This window comes from Physeter macrocephalus, chromosome 19 (assembly GCF_002837175.3).
Source record: "Physeter macrocephalus isolate SW-GA chromosome 19, ASM283717v5, whole genome shotgun sequence".
Classification (NCBI taxonomy): Eukaryota; Metazoa; Chordata; class Mammalia; order Artiodactyla; family Physeteridae; genus Physeter; species Physeter macrocephalus.
In genome coordinates, this window is record NC_041232.1 from 9,197,872 (window position 1) to 9,216,197 (window position 18,326).

The following is an 18,326-nucleotide window of genomic DNA, read 5'->3' on the forward strand; positions in this document are numbered from 1 at the left end:
CTCCCCCTCCCCTCCCCTGCCTTCCTCCTACCCCCTCCCCTCCCCTGCCTTCCTCCTACCCCCTCCCCTGGAGATGAGCAGGCAGCCTGTCCTTTGTGCGTTTCCTTGGCTGGCCTCTCACGCTGCTGCAGTTCACTGATATGTCCACAGCAGCCGGCCTGCAGGCCTGACAGGGCTCTGACAGTGGTTTTTACCATATATGGCCATCAGAGCGCTGGGCTGTCAGCCGGCCAGGATCATTTCCTTCCTTTGCTTTGATTGGCTGCGTGGCTCGGAGAATGGTGGGATCTGGGAGTGTGTGGTGAGGGGAAGCCACTGAGTCAAGTGCAAAGAACATTTAACTCTTTCCTGGTTTTCTGGAGCGTGAGTCTGGGCTGAGCACATGGGCAAGTGCTGCTGCCAGAAGCCGCCTTGTATAAACGTGATGATGACCCAAGTCAGGGAAGCAGCGAAGAGCAGGTTTCTGAATACTGATTACTCTACTAAAATAGACTCCAGGTGCAATGGACAGGTTTGTGCTGTCCCGGTTTGTCCAGAAGCCTCTTTATAACCATATGTAGTAAACGTTCTGCTCTCACCAAGTTGAATTCCATGATAGTTGGGGGTGGGACCTGAGCTGAGTCCAGGGAAGGCTGAGCCTGGAGGGCAAGTGATGAGCACAGCACGTGTTGGCTTTCTCAGAGGAACGGGGACTTGGGTTTCCTTTCTGGCTGAGCTTTAAGTCGGGAGTAAATGATACAGGCTACTGAATTGGGTCTCTGCTCCAGTCCTCCTGCTGTTTACAACCACTGTAAGATGTGAGCTGCCTCGGCCATGCAGCCCAAGGCATTTGCCTAAAGAAAAGAAAAAAAAGAGAGAGCTGTGATATTTTTCTCTTTTTCATCCCCATTTCAAGAAGGGTGGGTTTTTGTTCTGAGGCTTGTGGGTAAACCAGTGCAGAGCTGGGATTGGAAGGGGTAGCCTGGGGCTTTTCCTCATTCACCAAAGGTCCCATGGGAGGAATCTCCAATGTCATTGGAGATGACACTCAGTACCAAGGGTTAGGCAACAAGTTACTCTCCTTTCTGCTTGGATATTAAATGCTTTGTTTTAATTTCCTATATTTGCACTTAGTTCGATAGTTCTTTTGCTTTCCAGTTTTTCCTTTCAAGCTGAATTGTATTTTGACTAGGTTCTACCTCATCTTGGGCTCCTAGTTTTTCTTTGTTCTCAGACCAGAGGGATCATATGGAATTACTTGTCTGCATTGATGAGGTTTTTGCTTTATAAATTTTCTGCTAAGTCAGGAAGTTAGGAAATAGAGCTTCTCCATTTGCTGTTGTGTATTTAGGTGTGGTTGAGTAAGGAAATGCCAACTCTTCCACCTTTTTGCTTTCTGATAATAAAATATCCATAGTTTTATAGTAACTGCCCTCAAGTTCTTAATGGACTTTTAAAATGGTGTGTTCACTATTCAATCCAGTTTTTAAAGAGGACCTGTGATGCCAAAATGCTTTGCTTGGCATTTTCACTTGTGCCCGTAAAGACTGTTCCTTTTCCCTCACAGGCAGGGGAGGGCTCTCAGCACCATGCTGCCTCTTCCTGGCAGCTGTGGCGGCTGACTTACTTTCCAGGACCCAGTAACCCAATCTCTATGTGCTATTCCAGAGCACCTCCTCTCACCCTCAGGGTTGGCGTTTCTGGTTCCCTTAAAGTAAAACCTCTCCAGAATGTTTTATTCCTGGGCCACGAGCTGTCACTCATGGTGACCAGCCTGTCAGCAGGCCCTGTATTGTGTGCATTGGTCTTCCTGGTAAGCTGCAGGGGTCCCTGTCTTGCTCTTCTGGCCAGTCTCTCCCCTGTGCCACGACCACTGTCACTGTAGCTCTCCCTGTGAGGGAGCAGGGCCTGAAGAGATTGTAGTGGAACATGTATCCACATAAATAATACTGTTCCAAGAAAAAGGAAGTTGAAAAAAAAGGAAAACCCACTTCAATAGATATCCTTTTTTGACTCCTTTGAACTCTGCACAATATGAATGGAGGCCTTATGCCCAGGCTGCAAACTTTTCCTTTGCTTCCGAGCACATGTTTGACTTAACCGTTCTCCTTGCGGAGGGTTCAAGAATTCTCAGGGTATTACTCCAAGGCCAGTAATGAGGTATTATATGTGCCTTTGAAGAGATCTTTTAATGTGTGGACAATATGATAAAGTTACTGAACTTTGGACACATCAAGTGATTTTGATCAGCATTTTTTCCTAAAATGAAAACCTGTATGAATATAAAGTAGGGAATGAACAGTTTGAAAATCTTTGTTCCTTGAGTTGGGATGGGGGTGGAGTGGGGGCTATTTGGCCCTTACATCTGAGGGTGGTGTAACCAGTTTGGATAATAAGCTCAGATTATAGTAATGGATTATAAAGTGGCTTATAAGAAGATTATAAGAAGAATGCAGATGAGAAGTTTGGAGGGAGGTCCTGGGAGCTTCCTGCTCTGGACTAGCTGAGGGAGATGGCCTAGGAAGCGGTCACAACCCACCGCCCCAGAACGGCTTGCGTTTCTAGGACTGAATGCCGAGTGTAAACTAGAAGGGCACTGTATGTGGATTACCCTGAGCATCTTAAAGGGGAATATTTGGTTTGAGTGATAAAAGTAACGGGTGTCACTTTTTGGCACCATAGGAGTTTTTTTTTTTAACTTTGTGGAAACGTATGTTAGTTGTGAGAAAGAATAAGCCTGCTGGGTAAAGTGTTATGTGGCTTTAACCAAATGTTACTTTTGGAAGGAACCAGTAATTATTAGATTGAGCCTCGTTGGCACCAGTTTGGTAGTATCTTCAATCTAATATTGAGTGAGCTAATGTGTGGATCGAAAACAATTACCATGTGAGGGGTCTGTCTTACACTAAGAAACAATCATCTGAATGATTAATGCAAAGGTCATATGGGAAGCATCCCAATGTTGTATTTTGAGAGTTTGGGAGGGTGAAAATGTCTGCACCTGTAAAATACGCCATTAGCTTCCTTGAAAATACATCCCAGGGTGGAACTCCTTTATAGAAACATCTGTGAGAAGATTTCTGTACATGTCTGTTTGTATATATTAGAATTCTTTTGATTGCATGGTAGTGTCTTCGGCGTGTGGGATGAGTGCACTTCCTGAATATGGATTCCTTTTTGAAAGGAGATATGACAAATAAGTAAGATAGGACTTCCCTGGTGGTGCAGTGGTTAAGAATCCGCCTGCCAATGGAGGGGAAACAGGTTCGAGCCCTGGTCTGGGAAGATCTCACATGCTGCGGAGCAACTAAGCCCATGTGCCACAACTACTGAGCCTGTGCTCTAGAACCCGCAGGCCACAGCTACTGAGCCCACACGCCACAACTACTGGAGCCTGCGTACCTAGAGCCTGTGCTCGGCAACAAGAGAAGCCACTGCAATGAGAAGCCTGCGCACTGCAACTAAGAGTAGCTCCCGCTCGCTGCAACTAGAGAAAGCCTGCGTGCAGGAGTGAAGACCCAACACAGCCAAAAATAAATAAATAAGTAAAATAAAATTACTTAAAAAAAAAATAATAATAAGATACACTATTTGATGTAAATGGAAGCAGTTGTGGTTTCCTATTCAAACTAATGGGAAATACCTTGACAACTAGAAATATCATTTCATAAGAGTTACATTGAATTTTGTATGCCTAAGGAGGAAATGTTTTTGCCAACTTATTTAAAATTATAAACATTCCTTCTTACAGCAGTTTTACAAAGATATGTATTTACTGATGCTTAAAATTTGATTTTTTCACCCCTCCCCCCACCCAAAAAGAAAAGAAGAAAGAAAGAAAGCCTGTAGGAGGAGAGTATTGCCGAACTCTGTGGGCTTAGTTGAAGCATCAGTCTCCAGGAGCTCTCCTGAGGCTTTTGGCTGCTTTGAAATTTTTGAGGCCCTTCCCCATACCCAAAGTGAATGATAGTGCTGGTGTCTAGGTGGTTTTCTGCCACCGTAAGGGTTGCTAGCCAGAACATGTCAAAGCCATCAACCTCAGCTTGGGCCGCCACATGGAAATTGTGCAGTCACACCTCTCCCTCGTGCCAGCTGTACACACACTCCGGAGGCTGCATTTTCCCTGGGGCTCATATTGCTGGGCCTCCTGCAGGCCACCGGATCTTTTAGATAATAATAGTCCTTAAGGCAGTGCCCTGACCTATTTCACCAGTGTCCCACAAGTGTATGAACTGAGGTCTGGGCCAGAGCCTTTGGGAACCTTGGTGTTGGTCATTTTTCGCCACTTGAGTTGACCTGCTGGTAATTCTCATCACTTGGAGTTTTAGCTAGAGAGGTACAGTAAAAGCTCTATGGCATGTGATCGGGATAACTAGTAAGTAATCAGTACCTTTGAATAATTATTTAAAACAAGAAATCTGAACATCCAACTGGCTAGTCTCAGCTAAACTTTCAATTCCATGCTAGCAAAGTAGTAATATTCTAGATGATGTAACTGAGGTGATGCATCCTTAATGAAACAGTGGACTGATTTGTTAGTAAATGAAATTATTCTATATATAACCCTTGGGAAATTGATGAGTAGTTCTTAAATCACTGTTCAGCCAAAAAAGATACTTTAAAAGCTGTTATTAAGTTCTTGTCAGTCTTTCTCCCAGCCTCAGCATTCATTTAAATTTGCTGCTTAGACGTGCAGGTAAGCCGTGTTGTCACCATGACTTGCAGTGATGTCTTTCTGAATGGTCCTTCACAATCTAGAATTAGACATGGATTCCTTGGTTTATTCACTGGATGATAAATGAGGATGTGTCATGATTATGAATGAGAAATGCATTCTCATTAGATCCCAGGGCAAAATGACTTTTAGAAGTGATGTGCCCTCATCTTTACCATATAAGGCTGTAATTATATGGTTTCCTTCAGTTTCCATGGACTTGAGCTCTCAGCAGTTTATAATTTCCCAGCTCCGCCCTTTTAAAGATACATACTTATGGATGAAATATGTTGTTGTGCTTTGGGTTTGCTTTTGTTATGGGTAAGAAGCTATTTGGAGGTGCAAGCCCTTGGAATCATAGCAGCTGATAACTTGACTGTGTGTGGAGCATACCCTGTGTGTAAAACCATCATTGCTCATTTAAAACGACATTTTTTTAAAAAATTAATTAATGAATTTATTATTTTTGGCTGTGTTGGGTCTTCGTTTCTGTGTGAGGGCTTTCTCTAGTTGCGGTGAGCGGGGGCCGCTCTTCATCGTGGTACGCGGGCCTCTCACTGTTGCGGCCTCTCTTGTTGCAGAGCACAAGCTCCAGACGTGCAGGCTCAGTAGTTGTGGCTCACGGGCCCAGTTGCTCCACGGCATGTGGGATCTTCCCAGACCAGGGCTCGAACCCGTGTCCCCTGCACCGGCAGGCAGACTCTCAACCACTGCGCCACCAGGGAAGCCCCTAAAACGGCATTTTTTTCTCATACTTCTTTTTGTTCCTCTATCACTGTCAGACATTTAGTCGATTCCCTTTCTGTTGTGCTGCGGGATGATGCTACTTTCCCTGTTTTATTTGTTGTAAGGATTTATGATGATGTTATAAGCAGAGGAAGCAGCTGTTTGCAGGGTATCGTTTTTTATTAACTAGTGTTTCTGATGACCAGCTGCTACTAATTTCAACATTACTCTTGTGCCTTTTTCACAACCCCATGGCATAGTGGAAATTTTCTTTCTCTGTAGAAACCTAGTAGGATTGTCAGTGATATTTTAGATCTCTGCTTCTTGGTTTTCTCTGTTCCTATTTCTTTACTTAGAAAGTGGGAATAATAGAGTTGCTGTTTCATGAAGGTAGTTGTGATAATGCACATAAAAGATTGTCATACAGTTCTTACCATGTAACATAAGCACTCTGAAAGTGCTAGCGATTTTTATTACTAATTATTTGTTTTTGATAGAAAGGGGGGAAATAAGTGGCAGTTGTCTTTTAAATTACATTCAAGTTCCCTTAAAAATGTTGGGCTCTTTATTACTTTTATGCTATAGACTTGTCGGGGCTGAGTTGAGAATGGCAGAAATGCTTCTTACTATTCTCAGATATCTTACTTGATTGAAGAATACTGGTGAGTAACTATTTACTTTTGGCCAGGATTGTATAATTTTAACCTTAAAAAGAAAAGTCATTTAGTAAGCTTCTGAGTATAATTAAGAACAACTAGTATTAATGTACTTCCAGATTCCCCTCAGAATTGCTGTATATCTGAGCAAAAGCTCTTCCTAGCCCAGATTGAAAAAAATTATTTGGTGTCCTTGGATGTTTAGAGTTCAGTGACTATGCTCTGCCATCAAGGATGCCATATGGGATGTGCTGGGGTGAGCCTCAGAATGCAAAGACCCTGAGATACAATAAAACATTTCAGGTAGAAAACCTTTTTTCCTTGGGATTAAAGGTTTTTGTTTTTTGTTTTTTTTTTTTTAAATAATTAATTAATTAATTTATGGCTGCGTTGGGTCTTAGTTGCAGCACGTGGGATCTTTGTTGAGGCATGCAGGATTTTCACTGTGGTGCACGGGCTTCTCTCTAGTTGTGGCTTGTGGGTTTTCTCTTCTCTAGTTGTGGCGCACAGGCTCCAGGGTGCGTGGGCTCTGTAGTTGCGGCACGTGGGTTCCAGAGCACATGGGCTCTGTAGTTTGCGGCTCATGGGCTCTAGTTGAGGTGCATGAGCTCAGTAGTTGTGGCATGCAGGCTTAGTTGCTCCACGGCATGTGGGATCTTAGTTCCCTGACCAGGGATCGAACCCACGTCCCCTGCATTGCAAGGCGGATTCTTTACCACTGGGCCACCAGGGAAGTCCCAGAGATTTTTTTTTTTTAATGTAAATTAATAACAATACATTGGTGTGTTTCTCAACTTAATTATATTTTAATTATTTTTTAAAAATAGGAAACAGACAAAATAATAGGACACTCATGTACTCACCTACAAGATTAAACAGATGTTAATATTTTGCCATGTTTGTTTCGTATCTCCCTTTTTTGAAAACAGTAAAGCATAACAGATGTAGCTAAAATACCATTCTCCTTTCCATCTTTTCTCCTTCTCCAGAGGTAATTGTCTCCTCAAAGTTGGTATGTATCATGTGTTTGTACTTTATTACACGTGTATGTACCTATAACATAGACTATTATTTTGTATGTTTTAAACTTCTATATAAGTGATATTTATTCTCATACCAAAGGACAGTTACGTTGCTTCTGCTTTTTTCACTGTTTCCAACAGTGCTGCCATGAATACCCTTGTGCAAAATATGGGAGCGTTTCTCTCGCACAGACCATCGAGAAGTGGTATTGCTGAGGGGTGGGCAACTTCAGCTCCAGTTGTTTCCAAATTGCTCTCAAAAGGAATCGTAGCAGGATACTCTCCTGTGCATAGCTTTTATGAGTTCCTCTTTCCAAACATGTTTGCCAGCACTTGTATTTAGACTTCTAAATTCTTGCCAGTTTTAATAGGTGTCAAATATTACCTTATCGTTTTAATTTGCAGTTCCCTGATTACCAGTGAAATGGAGTACTTTCCATACATCTGTTGGCTTTTCAGGTTTCCTTCCCTGTGGATCCCTGTTCATATCATTTGCCCCTTATTCTATTAAGTTGTTTGTTGATTTTGTCAGGTATCTATTATATGTATACATACATATATATATATACACACCAGGGAAGCCCACAGTACTGGTTCTTTTATGGTTCTGGGTCTCTTTAGGTTTTCTGTTTATTGAAGAAGTTTTGATACATCACACGTTTTCTAGGAGCTTGCTTATTTCATCTGGAATTTTAAGATTTGTTTTAGCTATATACCACAAGTTTTGATATGGCACGTATTTACTGACCATTTTAACCTTTTTCTATTGGCTATTATGATTTTCTATGTGAATTATTTAGTAAATTAAAAAATTTTCAGGGACTTCCCTGGTGGTGCAGTGGTTAAGAATCTGCCTGCCAATGCAGGGGACACAGGTTCGAGCCCTGGTCCAGGAAGATCCCACATGCCGTGGAGCAACTAAGCCGGTGAGCCACAACTACTGAGCCTGTGCTCTAGAGCCCGCAAGCCACAACTACTGAGCCCGCATGCCACAACTACTGAAGCCTGTGCACCTAGAGCCTGTGCTCTGCAACAAGAAAAGCCACTGCAATGAAGAAGTCCCTGCTCGCCGCAACTAGAGAAAGCCCGCGCTCAGCAACGAAGACCCAATGCAGCCAAAAATAAATAAATAAATTTATTTTTTAAAAAAAGAAGGAGAAAGAAGACTGATACCATTTATGTTCCTGGTACAGTAGGAAGGGTAAGAGTGATGTCGAGGACTTGGATAGGTTGGCAAACACTTTAAAAAAAAAACAAACTTTTCAGATGCATTGGCCTATATTTTTCTGTTAATTTTTAATTGTATTGAGTTGTACTCAGAACATGCTCTGTACAATATTGACTCCTTGGTAGTTTTTGAGATTTGCTTTGTGGTATCCTAATTGGTGATTTTAAAAAAATGTTTATTAGTGTGCTTGGAAACAAAAAAAATGTGTGTTTTAAAATGTTGGCTACAAGTTGTATATATCCGTTAGATCAAGCTTGTTACTTTTGTTAAAGCCGTTTATATTCATACTGATTTTTGTCTGTTTGATCTCTTAAATCTTTATTAGAATCTCTTAAGGTTATGGTTTTGTCATTTTCTCCTTGTACTTCTGTCAATTTCTGCTTTAATTATTTTGAAGCTTATGTAGTTAGATGAGTTAAAATCCATAGTGACTATAGCTTTTCTCTGAATTGTTTCTTTAAATGTTAAAATGTAATCTTAAATAGTGCATTTCACCTTAAAATCTATTTGTTCTAGTATAGCCACGTGGTACGTATTTTTATATCCCTTCCCATCCTTTAGTTGCCTTTTTGTATTATTATTTTGTAAATGTGTCTTATAGCTGGTTTTAATCTGATCTGAAACACCTCGTCTTTTAGCGGGTGAGTTTAAGGCATTCATATTTACCGCAGTTTGTGATTTATGGTTGGTTTTATTTCCACCATCTTATTTTGTGCTTTCTAGTTTTCATGCTTTTTCTTGCCTTTTTTTCTTTTTATTTCCTCTTTCTCTTATATTGAATGAGTTTTTAAAATTCCACTAACCTTCTTCCCACTCCATACACTTTTTGGAAGTTATATATTCTCTTTTAGTGTTTACCCTTAATTTTAACATACTTACATGACTTAAAGTCTAAAACTAGTCAAATTTTCTGCCTTTTTCTAGGGAAGGGCCCTGAAACCTTTGAATTCTGATCATATCTTTCTATCGTACATGTTGTTGTTGTTTAGTGTTTTAGCTCTGCCTTGTCTTACCTGTACTCCAGTCAGTCATAATTACTACTGTTCTACACAGTCAGTGCCTATTTACACTGACCACATTTACTAATTTTTTTGCTCACTTCTTGTTTTGGTATCCCAGTTCTTTATTCTGGTTCACTTTCTTTTCCTGAAATAAGTCCTTGAACTTAGTTCTTTGAAATTAATTTTGAAATTCTTTGAGATAAGTCCAAGGACTTAATTCTTTGAATAAGAGTCTTTAAATGGTAAACTTTCTGTATCTTTTTGTTTAAAAATGTTGTGGTTTTTGTTTGTTTGTTTGTTTGTTTGGTCATCACTTTTGAATGACAGTTTTTCTGGGCATAGAATGCACAGGTGGTTGTTTTTCTTCCCATTTCTGAGATAGTTTTTGATGTCTTTGTTTCTGTACTTGGCTTTTGAGAAGTCTGCTCACAGTTAATTATTCTCTCTGTAGGTCATCTGTCTTTTCTCTATGGCTGCTTTTGTTTGAGATTTTATCTTTATTTTAGGTGTTCTGAATTGCACTAGGATATTCTAATTGGGACCTGTGCCTCTTCAGTCTGAAGACTTATGCCCTCAGTTAAACTTGGAAAATCCTCAGCCCTCATCTCTTCAGTTTTATGTTTCTCTGGCATTCTCTCCTTCTGGAATGTCTGTTGCAATGTGTGTCACACCTCAACCTGGGCTTTGTGTCTCAGAATGTTTTAAATTACTAAATATCTCACATTCAAGAGAGTAACTATATCTGTAGTTTAAATAATAATAATACATAATAAAACAGTAATAATATTAGAAAACAAAACACCTGTGAGTTCACCGCCAGCACCTTGAGTAGTAGACCATTATGTGGGGTAGGAACTCCAGGGGAGGAGCGCTCACAGTGGGAATTAGGTAAAACTACCTGGCTTGGGTGCTTAGCAGCAGTTCCTTCTTTAAGGAAGGATGCGGTCAGAGATGTTGGTAGAATGGATTCCGGCAGTTGTTAAATTTGGGGTAACGTTTTTTGAGCACTAGAGGTGCTGGGGCGGTACCAAGTGCTTTACCTTGATTGTCTCAGTTAATTCTCACATCAGCTCTTGAAGAAAGAATTCTAGCGTTCTCGTTTTACAGGTGAGAAACTGAGGTCGCCAGATGCAGTAATTTGGCCAGAGCCTCAGGGGAGAAAATGGCAGCGCCACACCCCAGCCCTGGCAGCCTGGTCCCTGACCCTCACTGCTTCTCGGTCTGTCAGTGACCCACGTGGCTTCTCATACAAGACCCAGGTTCTCTGTGTTTCTTCCTTGGCATTTTCATTTATGAATTCCTGTTTTTGGTGATGCAATTCAGGGACCGAAACTCTGGGTTGAATTAGTTTTGCAAGAGAAAGGGGGAGCGTGTGAAAAAACCCAGGCCCCAGGTCCGTAGGCTGGTGCACCTTCACACCTCAACTCAGAACTCACCTTTCTGCGCAGAAAACCTTCCCAAAGGCTGGAGCCCCCGCACAGCTGCTTGAATGTCCTTCTTCTGTGTTCCTGCCGCCTTGGGCCTGTCCTGGCGCTGCACGTCTTGTGCTGCGCTCTAACTGGAGCTTTAGATGGACTCTACGCTCGGCCAGGACGTGGAGGGCGCCCTGCTCACCTCTGTGTCTCCAACACTCAGCTCAGTGTCTGGCCCAGAGTTCACGGATAACACACGCTTGTAATTCTTAATGATTGAGTAAGTTAACATGTTATACAGGAAGAACTAATAATAAGTGCCAGCTTTTTATTGAGTATTTACTGTATTCTGGGTACTCTAATTAATTTTTTACACACCTTATACAGATCGTTGTAATGCTAGGTTATGATTTACCTCATTTCTCATTTACTCTTCACGGTAATCCTGGGAGGTAAGTATTACTGTTACTCATTTTACAGATGACGAGCTGAAGCTTAGAGAGATTACCTGTCTGAGATCACACACAGTTTAATGAAGAGAGCCTGGACTTGAATCCATATCTGTCTGACTCTGGAGCCTGTGGTCTTTGTGCTTTAGCACACTGCTTCTCTGGAGATTTCCACAGTCAAGTCAAAGTGGAGAAATCCAAATTTACTGATCTTGAAAATTTTCCAAGAAGCCTGCCCCCGTGTTGTGACAGCTGGCCATAACAGGAGAGTAGCATCAACCAAAAAATAGGTTCACTTTTGCATTGTGGTGATTCCTTTCTATTCACCTGCGTTTAGCATATGTAGAAGAACGTCAGCAAGGACTGGCATTAACCTTTTTAAAAGGAGGCAGCTTTTGTACAGCTGTTGTTGTAATAGCATTTGTCTTGGTTAACACAGACGAAATTGGTCCGATAAGCCAGATTGGCTTGTTCGGGTCAAGTGTGTAACATGAGCACGTTGTGATGGTTGCTATGACCAACATTAGAAGTTGTGTTCTTAATGAGATGTGGATCTGGGTAATGGCTGAGAGCTAAGGTGGTTAATTAGAAGGCCCCGCTGGCGTTTCTATTGATGGAAGAGACCGAGACATGGAAACGTACTATGTCCTTCGGCCCCTGAGCAGTGGTTAAAGCTTTTCTTTTTGTTACCTTCACTTTGCTTGCTCACTGGAAGTGCCATCCACTTCCAGAACTGTTAATTTGTATATTCAAGGGCATTAGCTTATCATATTAAAGGTTATATTTTACCTTTTGAATAATACCAGGTATGGTTTTTTTTTAAACAGTAAAAACACCTATAATTTACAATAGGCTATTGTTAGAATTGTATTGTGGTAAAAAGACTCTTGTATTCTCTTTTGCTGTGTCTGTTAATGCTGTTGATTAAATAAAATCTCTGTGGTTCTGGCAATGTAGATCCTTAATTTGCTGGAGTATCCTTGGTAGTAGCTGTTTCTAGAAATGCAAGTTGACATTTCTTAACAGTTGACATTGGCTGATATGAACGTCATAATTTGTAGATTCTTGAGAGTTTGGGGTAGAAGTAATAAAGGAGAAGTGGGTCTGACAAAACATACAAACTCTGTGGCATTGATGTTACATAATAGGTCTGTTTCTCTCTCCTTTCAGACTGGTCGAATTGACAAATCCTACCCCACAGTGTGTGGTCACACAGGACCAGTGCTGGACATAGACTGGTGCCCACATAATGATCAGGTCATTGCCAGCGGCTCAGAGGACTGCACGGTTATGGTAAGTTCCCTCGGTGTGGCGGGCACACAGGCCAGCGAGACTCACCTACTGCCTTCAAAGAGTGTGTGTGTGGAGGCTTGAAATGCAGAAAATCATAGAGTTTTGATTGTCCATTGGACTATACAAGAATTTAGCGACACTGAAGTTTAACTGCAGATAAGCCGTTTTACAAGTTTATATCAAGGAGTTGTACTCTATTGTTTTTCTTCTTTTGCTTGTGTGTGTGCACATCCTTGTTAACAGTTGACACATCTGCTTGATGGGAAGATTTTAGGGAAAGTAAAATGACTTTCCAATAATTCTGTGAATGCCATTGCACCACATGACCTCCCTTCTCTCTAAAAAAGGAGAGAAAAAATTGCTAGCATGAATTGCATATTACAGTGAAATACGATGCCAAAGGTTGTATAGATAGATGGGATATGAAACAGATATTGAAAGATAGTAAAGAGTTTTTGTAGGTGCTTATTTCCAAGCTAATGTCTAGTGGACCCTGGTTAACGAAGTCCTTTTTATGCAGATGTACAAATAACCAACTTGAAAGATTGTTAAAGTAAGTTCTATATGTTCCCCAGTTTAGATTCCAAAGGTAGGTTATGTATGAAACCAGGCTTTGGAGTACTTGTGAATGTGAAGCTTCTTGTTCTTGATTATGTTCTTCTTAGCCTTCAAATGTAATTATGAGTTTGGATCCATTTTAAATCCTAGCCCAACATCTGCTGCAAAGACTGGGCAAGAGCGCAGACAGGGAGCCCTGAAGTCATGCCTGGAGTGGAGGCAGGTCGTCCCTCAGGCAGCCTCGCACCTGGCAGGTGGAGAGCTGCGAGAACTGCACTTTGGTTATCCCCCTCTTGGTTTTCTGTGCACTGAGCCAGACTTAGAAACATTGTTTGGAAGGCTTTGTTAGTTACAGTTACTTTATATAAACAGAAATTAATTCCTGAACTGTGCCATTTAAACGTTTACCCATTTTTCCTCATGGACTTTTGGCTGACGATAACTCCTCCTGTGATCTCATGATTTTGGCAGCCAAAGTGTATTAAAGAAATACGCTGCTATTAAAAGGAATTGTTCCATTTAACATGCCTTGCTAAATTGATCATTTGAATGGCTACAGACACGTTTTGCTAAGGGAAAGGAACAGTATTTAGACCTGATGCCCAAATCTTAAACTAAGAGTCTTAACCTTTCTTGGAGAAGCGGGTTTGATCCATCCCTCCCCATCTCCAGCATTATTGGTCACATTGCCCTTTTAAAAAAAAAACTTTGTATTATAAAACACACTAAACAAATAGTTAAGTGAGTTCAATTAAGTGAAAAAGTGAATTGAGGGACTTCCCTGGTGGTACAGTGTTGGGAATCTGCCTGCCAATGCAGGGGACACGGGTTCGATCCCTGGTCCAGGAAGATCCCACATGCTGCGGAGCAACTAAGCCCGTGTGCCACAACTACTGAGCCCACGCGCCTAGAGCCCATGCTCCGCAACAAGAGAAGCCACTGCAATGAGAAGCCCGCACACCACAACGAAGAGTAGCCCCCGCTCGCCACAACTAGAGAAAGCCCACACACAGCAACAAAGACCCAACGCAGCCAAAAATAAATAAATTCATTTTTTAAAAAAAGTGAACTGAGTTAGGAGATTTATTACTGAGTGAACACCCTGTGACTGCCACCCAGGTCAAGAAATGGAACTTTCCCAGGCTTTTCAGTCTCTTCCCTGTGCCCCATCCCAGTCCCCATCTACCCCTCCCTCTCCAAGTAACCAGTAAAACTCACTTCCTTGCCTTTCTTTGTGGTTTTAATCACTTAAGTGTACATCTCTAGACGCTAGAGCTTAGTCTTCCAAGTTTTAAAAACTTGATATGCCTTTTAGGGCTTTCCTAATCTACAGGTTCCTCCTCCATCCTTTCCTTGCTGAAGAAGCCTGACCTTTGACCTGTTGCTTCCAGAAGTCCAGAGTTTGCTGATTGCACCCTTGTGGTCCAGTTCAACCTGCTACTCTGTCTTTCATATTCCCTGCGAGTTGGCAGCTGGATCCTAGAGCATGATTAGATTCAGATTCCATCCCTTTGACAAGCCTAGAGCTCGTGCTCTGGTCTCCCCTCAGGAGGCACGAGGTGTCAAGATGCCTGGTTTTTTGCTCTTTTTTGATTTGTGCAGTTATTGATGCCCAGCACCTAGATCCAGCAACTCATTAGGGGGTCTCAAAATGGTGATATTAAATGCTATGATTTTGTTTTCAGTTTTCAGCTGGTAAAATTTTTAAGGTGATGCTCTCTCTTATCTACTATTTAGTTACCCAGGAGTATAGTTCATATAGGAAAGCAGGGTAAATGCTTGATTCTTTCCTTTTATTTACCCAGCTTTCAAAATCATGAATTGGTTCTTTATCTTCCTCAGAAGGTGACCAATTAGTTTTTCGTTTGGAGGTTTTTTTCCCCCTTTCATTTCATTTTGAACTGAATGGGTTTCGATCTATTACAATTCTTTACTCAAAGCTTAGGGGATTCAGTCTATGTTAATGGGAACCTCTTCACAGTTCCTGAGTCCTTCTGAAGTGACCCTACTTGTTGCTGTTGCTTCCTTGCTCTTCAGTATGTCCAGGTGTCCCAGGCCCATTCCTGACCCCACACCTCAAATCCGCCACTTCTTTCAGAAGCTCTGGTTTGTTTTAATGGAAAATGGAGTTCCTAGATCACTCTCTGAGTGCTTAGGGATGCTCATTGTTACCATAGCGATCATTGTTTTTAAGACTTTGCAGTGAATTTGGCTAGAATATACATATATATTTAAAGATATAATACCTTGTGACTTCGTCTTAATCTTTCCAGTTCAAATTCAGGACTGTATAGTTTTTACCTAACTTCTTTAATAATACATCTCTGTCTCCTTTCTTTCACACCAAGAATCCTGGTTCTCAGGGGTTCAGGATGAATTAGAATATCCTAATCTATCTCATTTGCTTTTTCACAGTATACATACAATAGTCTCACACTAAAAATACTAAGAGTATCACCACCATTATGATTACTGAAAGCAGTTTAAAAAAAAAAAGGCACTTGGATCATCTGAAGCTCCTTCTCTGGTAGATTCTAGACCCCAGTACTCTGGAAACCAACCAGAGAGGGCTCCCTTCCAGGACAGGCCCCACCCTGAGGAGCAGTTCCAAGGGATGGAATCAAATAGGAAAGGCTGGTGGGAACTATATTCTCTAAGTTCTTCTATATTGACAATAGCTTGTTGTGACCTTTATACTTAAAGGTGAGTTTTTCTGGATATAAAATTCTTGGCTTGCAGTATTTCCTTGAGTATCTAAATATTTCATTTTCTTTTGGCATAAAGTGTTGCTGTAAAAGATCAGATGATCAGAAAAAATCTGATTTTCTTTTCCTTATAGAGTATATGTTCTTTTTGCCTAGATGTTCATAAGATTTTTTTTTCTTAAAATGTAGTAATTTTACTAGACTATTGTTGGTTATTCTGAGTTGGTATTTCTGTGTGTGATGTGCTCTTTCAATATACGGTTTCAGGTCTCCCCCCCGCTCCCCCACCAGGAAAGTTTTCTTGACTTAGAGTCTTCAGTATTTGTTCTGTTCCTTTGCTTTGGTTTTTCCCTTCAGGGACTTCTGTTATCCAAATGCTTTATCTTACTTACCTATCTTCGATATTTTTCAGTTTCTCTCCAAACCATTTTTCTTACTCATTTCTTTTAGGCTAAAATTTTTCTGCTTTTTACCTTTTATTTCTTTGGGGACGTTATTTATGTTTATTTGCTCTTAGTTTCTTTGTTAGTCTTCGTTTCTAAAGTTCTTTTCCTTTTATTTCTAATTTTTTTCTTGATTTCCGCCACCTTACTTTTGAGTTTTTCAAGTTCTGACTTACAGTGTTTCCTGTCTTGTATTGTTTTCTTAATAATGTCTTTCAAAATGTGTGTGATAGTTTTTATCTTTCTTTGGAGCTGGTCTTATTAGCATTCTTGTACTGTCTGCAGGGGTGTATTCTCTTTTTTTCTCATAGTAATTTTGGAGCCTTGATTTTTTTTTTTTTTCTCCCTCTCTTATTTTTATGTGAATTGAGTTTTCCCGAGCTTTCAGAAGCTAGCTTGGTTCATAAAGCTGTTCTAACTTCACAGAGCTCCCTCTTCTGTCCTTTTCAGGTAGTGTTCAGAAACATGGTGGCTTGCTGTCAGATTTCCTGACCTGCTTTTTTTTGGTCTTTCTGATTCCTTTGTCCATCTTATTTCTGTCCTGCTCAGATTTGATTCCATTTCTTGGAATTTCCATTCAGTGTGGGCCTGTCTCAGAAGGGAGTCCTCTCTGGTTGGTTTCTAGGGTATTGGGGTTTAGATTTCTCCAGCCCCTTCATACCTTTTTCGTTTCAGGTCCCTGTTCTCACCTGCTGTTGGAGACGGCAAAGCCCCTTCCCGTTTCTGTTTTGGCCTCATATTGGCCTGCTCTTCTCATATCTGTGGGGCACCCCATTGCTGCCCCATGATTTTTTTCACACAGAGGCCGACAACACACAGGTTGTGTGGCTGTTTTCCTCCACACACTTGCATTTGGGTTATCACCTAGTTTTGTGTATATATTGTCCCTGTGTTTTTGTTTTGTTATCTGCCTGCTCTGTGTTTTTCTTTGAGGGACTTGGGAAGATCCCAAAACTGTGCTGCCACTGACACCACCATCGTCCCAGAATCCTCTGACGTGGCCCCTTTATTAGTATTGCCAGAGTGAACATTTTGTAAGTTAAATAATGCTTTGGGATAAATCTTCCTCCTAGTGTTCTTTTTCACTCCCTTAACTATGGTGCTGATATTTTAATCACTTAATGTCCCCCAAATCATTTGTTATTATTATTGGGGTAATTACAAGATGCTTTAACAACTCAGCGGTTGAAAAAAAAAATTTAAAGAAGTATTTGATCTTCTACCCCAACTGCTTCCTTTTTTTAATTTTTGAATTTTATTTTATTTATTTTTTATACAGCAGGTTCTTATTAGTTATCTATTTTATACATATTAGTGTATATATGTCAATCCCAGTCTCCCAATTCATCCCACCACCACCCCCATCCCTGCCACTTTCCCCGCTTGGTGTCCATACATTTGTTCTCTACATCTGTGTCTCTATTTCTGCCCTGCAAACCAGTTCATCTGTACCATTTTTCTGGGTTCCACATATATGCGTTAATATACGATATTTGTTTTTCTCTTTCTGACTTACTTCACTCTGTATGACAGTCTCTAGGTCCATCCACGTCTCTACAAGTGACCCAATTTTATTCCTTTTTATGGCTGAGTAATATTCTATTGTATATACGTACCACATCTTCTTTATCCATTCATCTGTCGTTGGGCATTTACCTTGCTTCCATGTCCTGGCTATTTTAAATAGTGCTGCAATGAACATTGGGGTGCATGTTGTGTCTTTTTGAATTACGGTTTTCTCTGGGTATATGCCCAGTAGTGGGACCGCTGGGTCATATGGTAGTTCTATTTTTAGTTTTTTAAGAAACCTCCATACTGTTCTCCATAGTGGCTGTATCAATTTACATTCCCACCAACAGTGCAAGAGGGTTCCCTTTTCTCCACACCCTCTCCAGCATTTATTGTTTGTAGATTTTTTGATGATGGCCATTCTGACTGGTGTGAGGTGATACCTCATTGTAGTTTTGATTTGCATTTCTCTAATGATTAGTGATGTTGAGCATCCTTTCATGTGTTTGTTAGCAGACTGTATATATTCTTTGAAGAAATGTCTATTTAGATCTTCTACCTGTTTTTGGATTGGGTTGTTTGTTTTTCTGATATTGAGCTGCATGAGCTGCTTATAAATTTTGGAGATTAA

General features: G+C 40.9%; 1 protein-coding gene across 5 annotated transcripts in view; it reads left to right on the forward strand.

The window, feature by feature from the left end:
• Positions 1 to 18,326, forward strand: part of CORO1C (coronin 1C) — an 81,300-nt gene that overhangs the window by 37,746 nt on the left and 25,228 nt on the right. For all 5 annotated transcript variants that reach the window (XM_024120544.3, XM_024120543.3, XM_024120542.2 and 2 more), the window contains one exon: positions 12,358 to 12,480. In XM_024120544.3, coding sequence (XP_023976312.1) covers positions 12,358 to 12,480 — 123 coding nt within the window. The remainder of the gene's footprint in view (positions 1 to 12,357; positions 12,481 to 18,326) is intronic.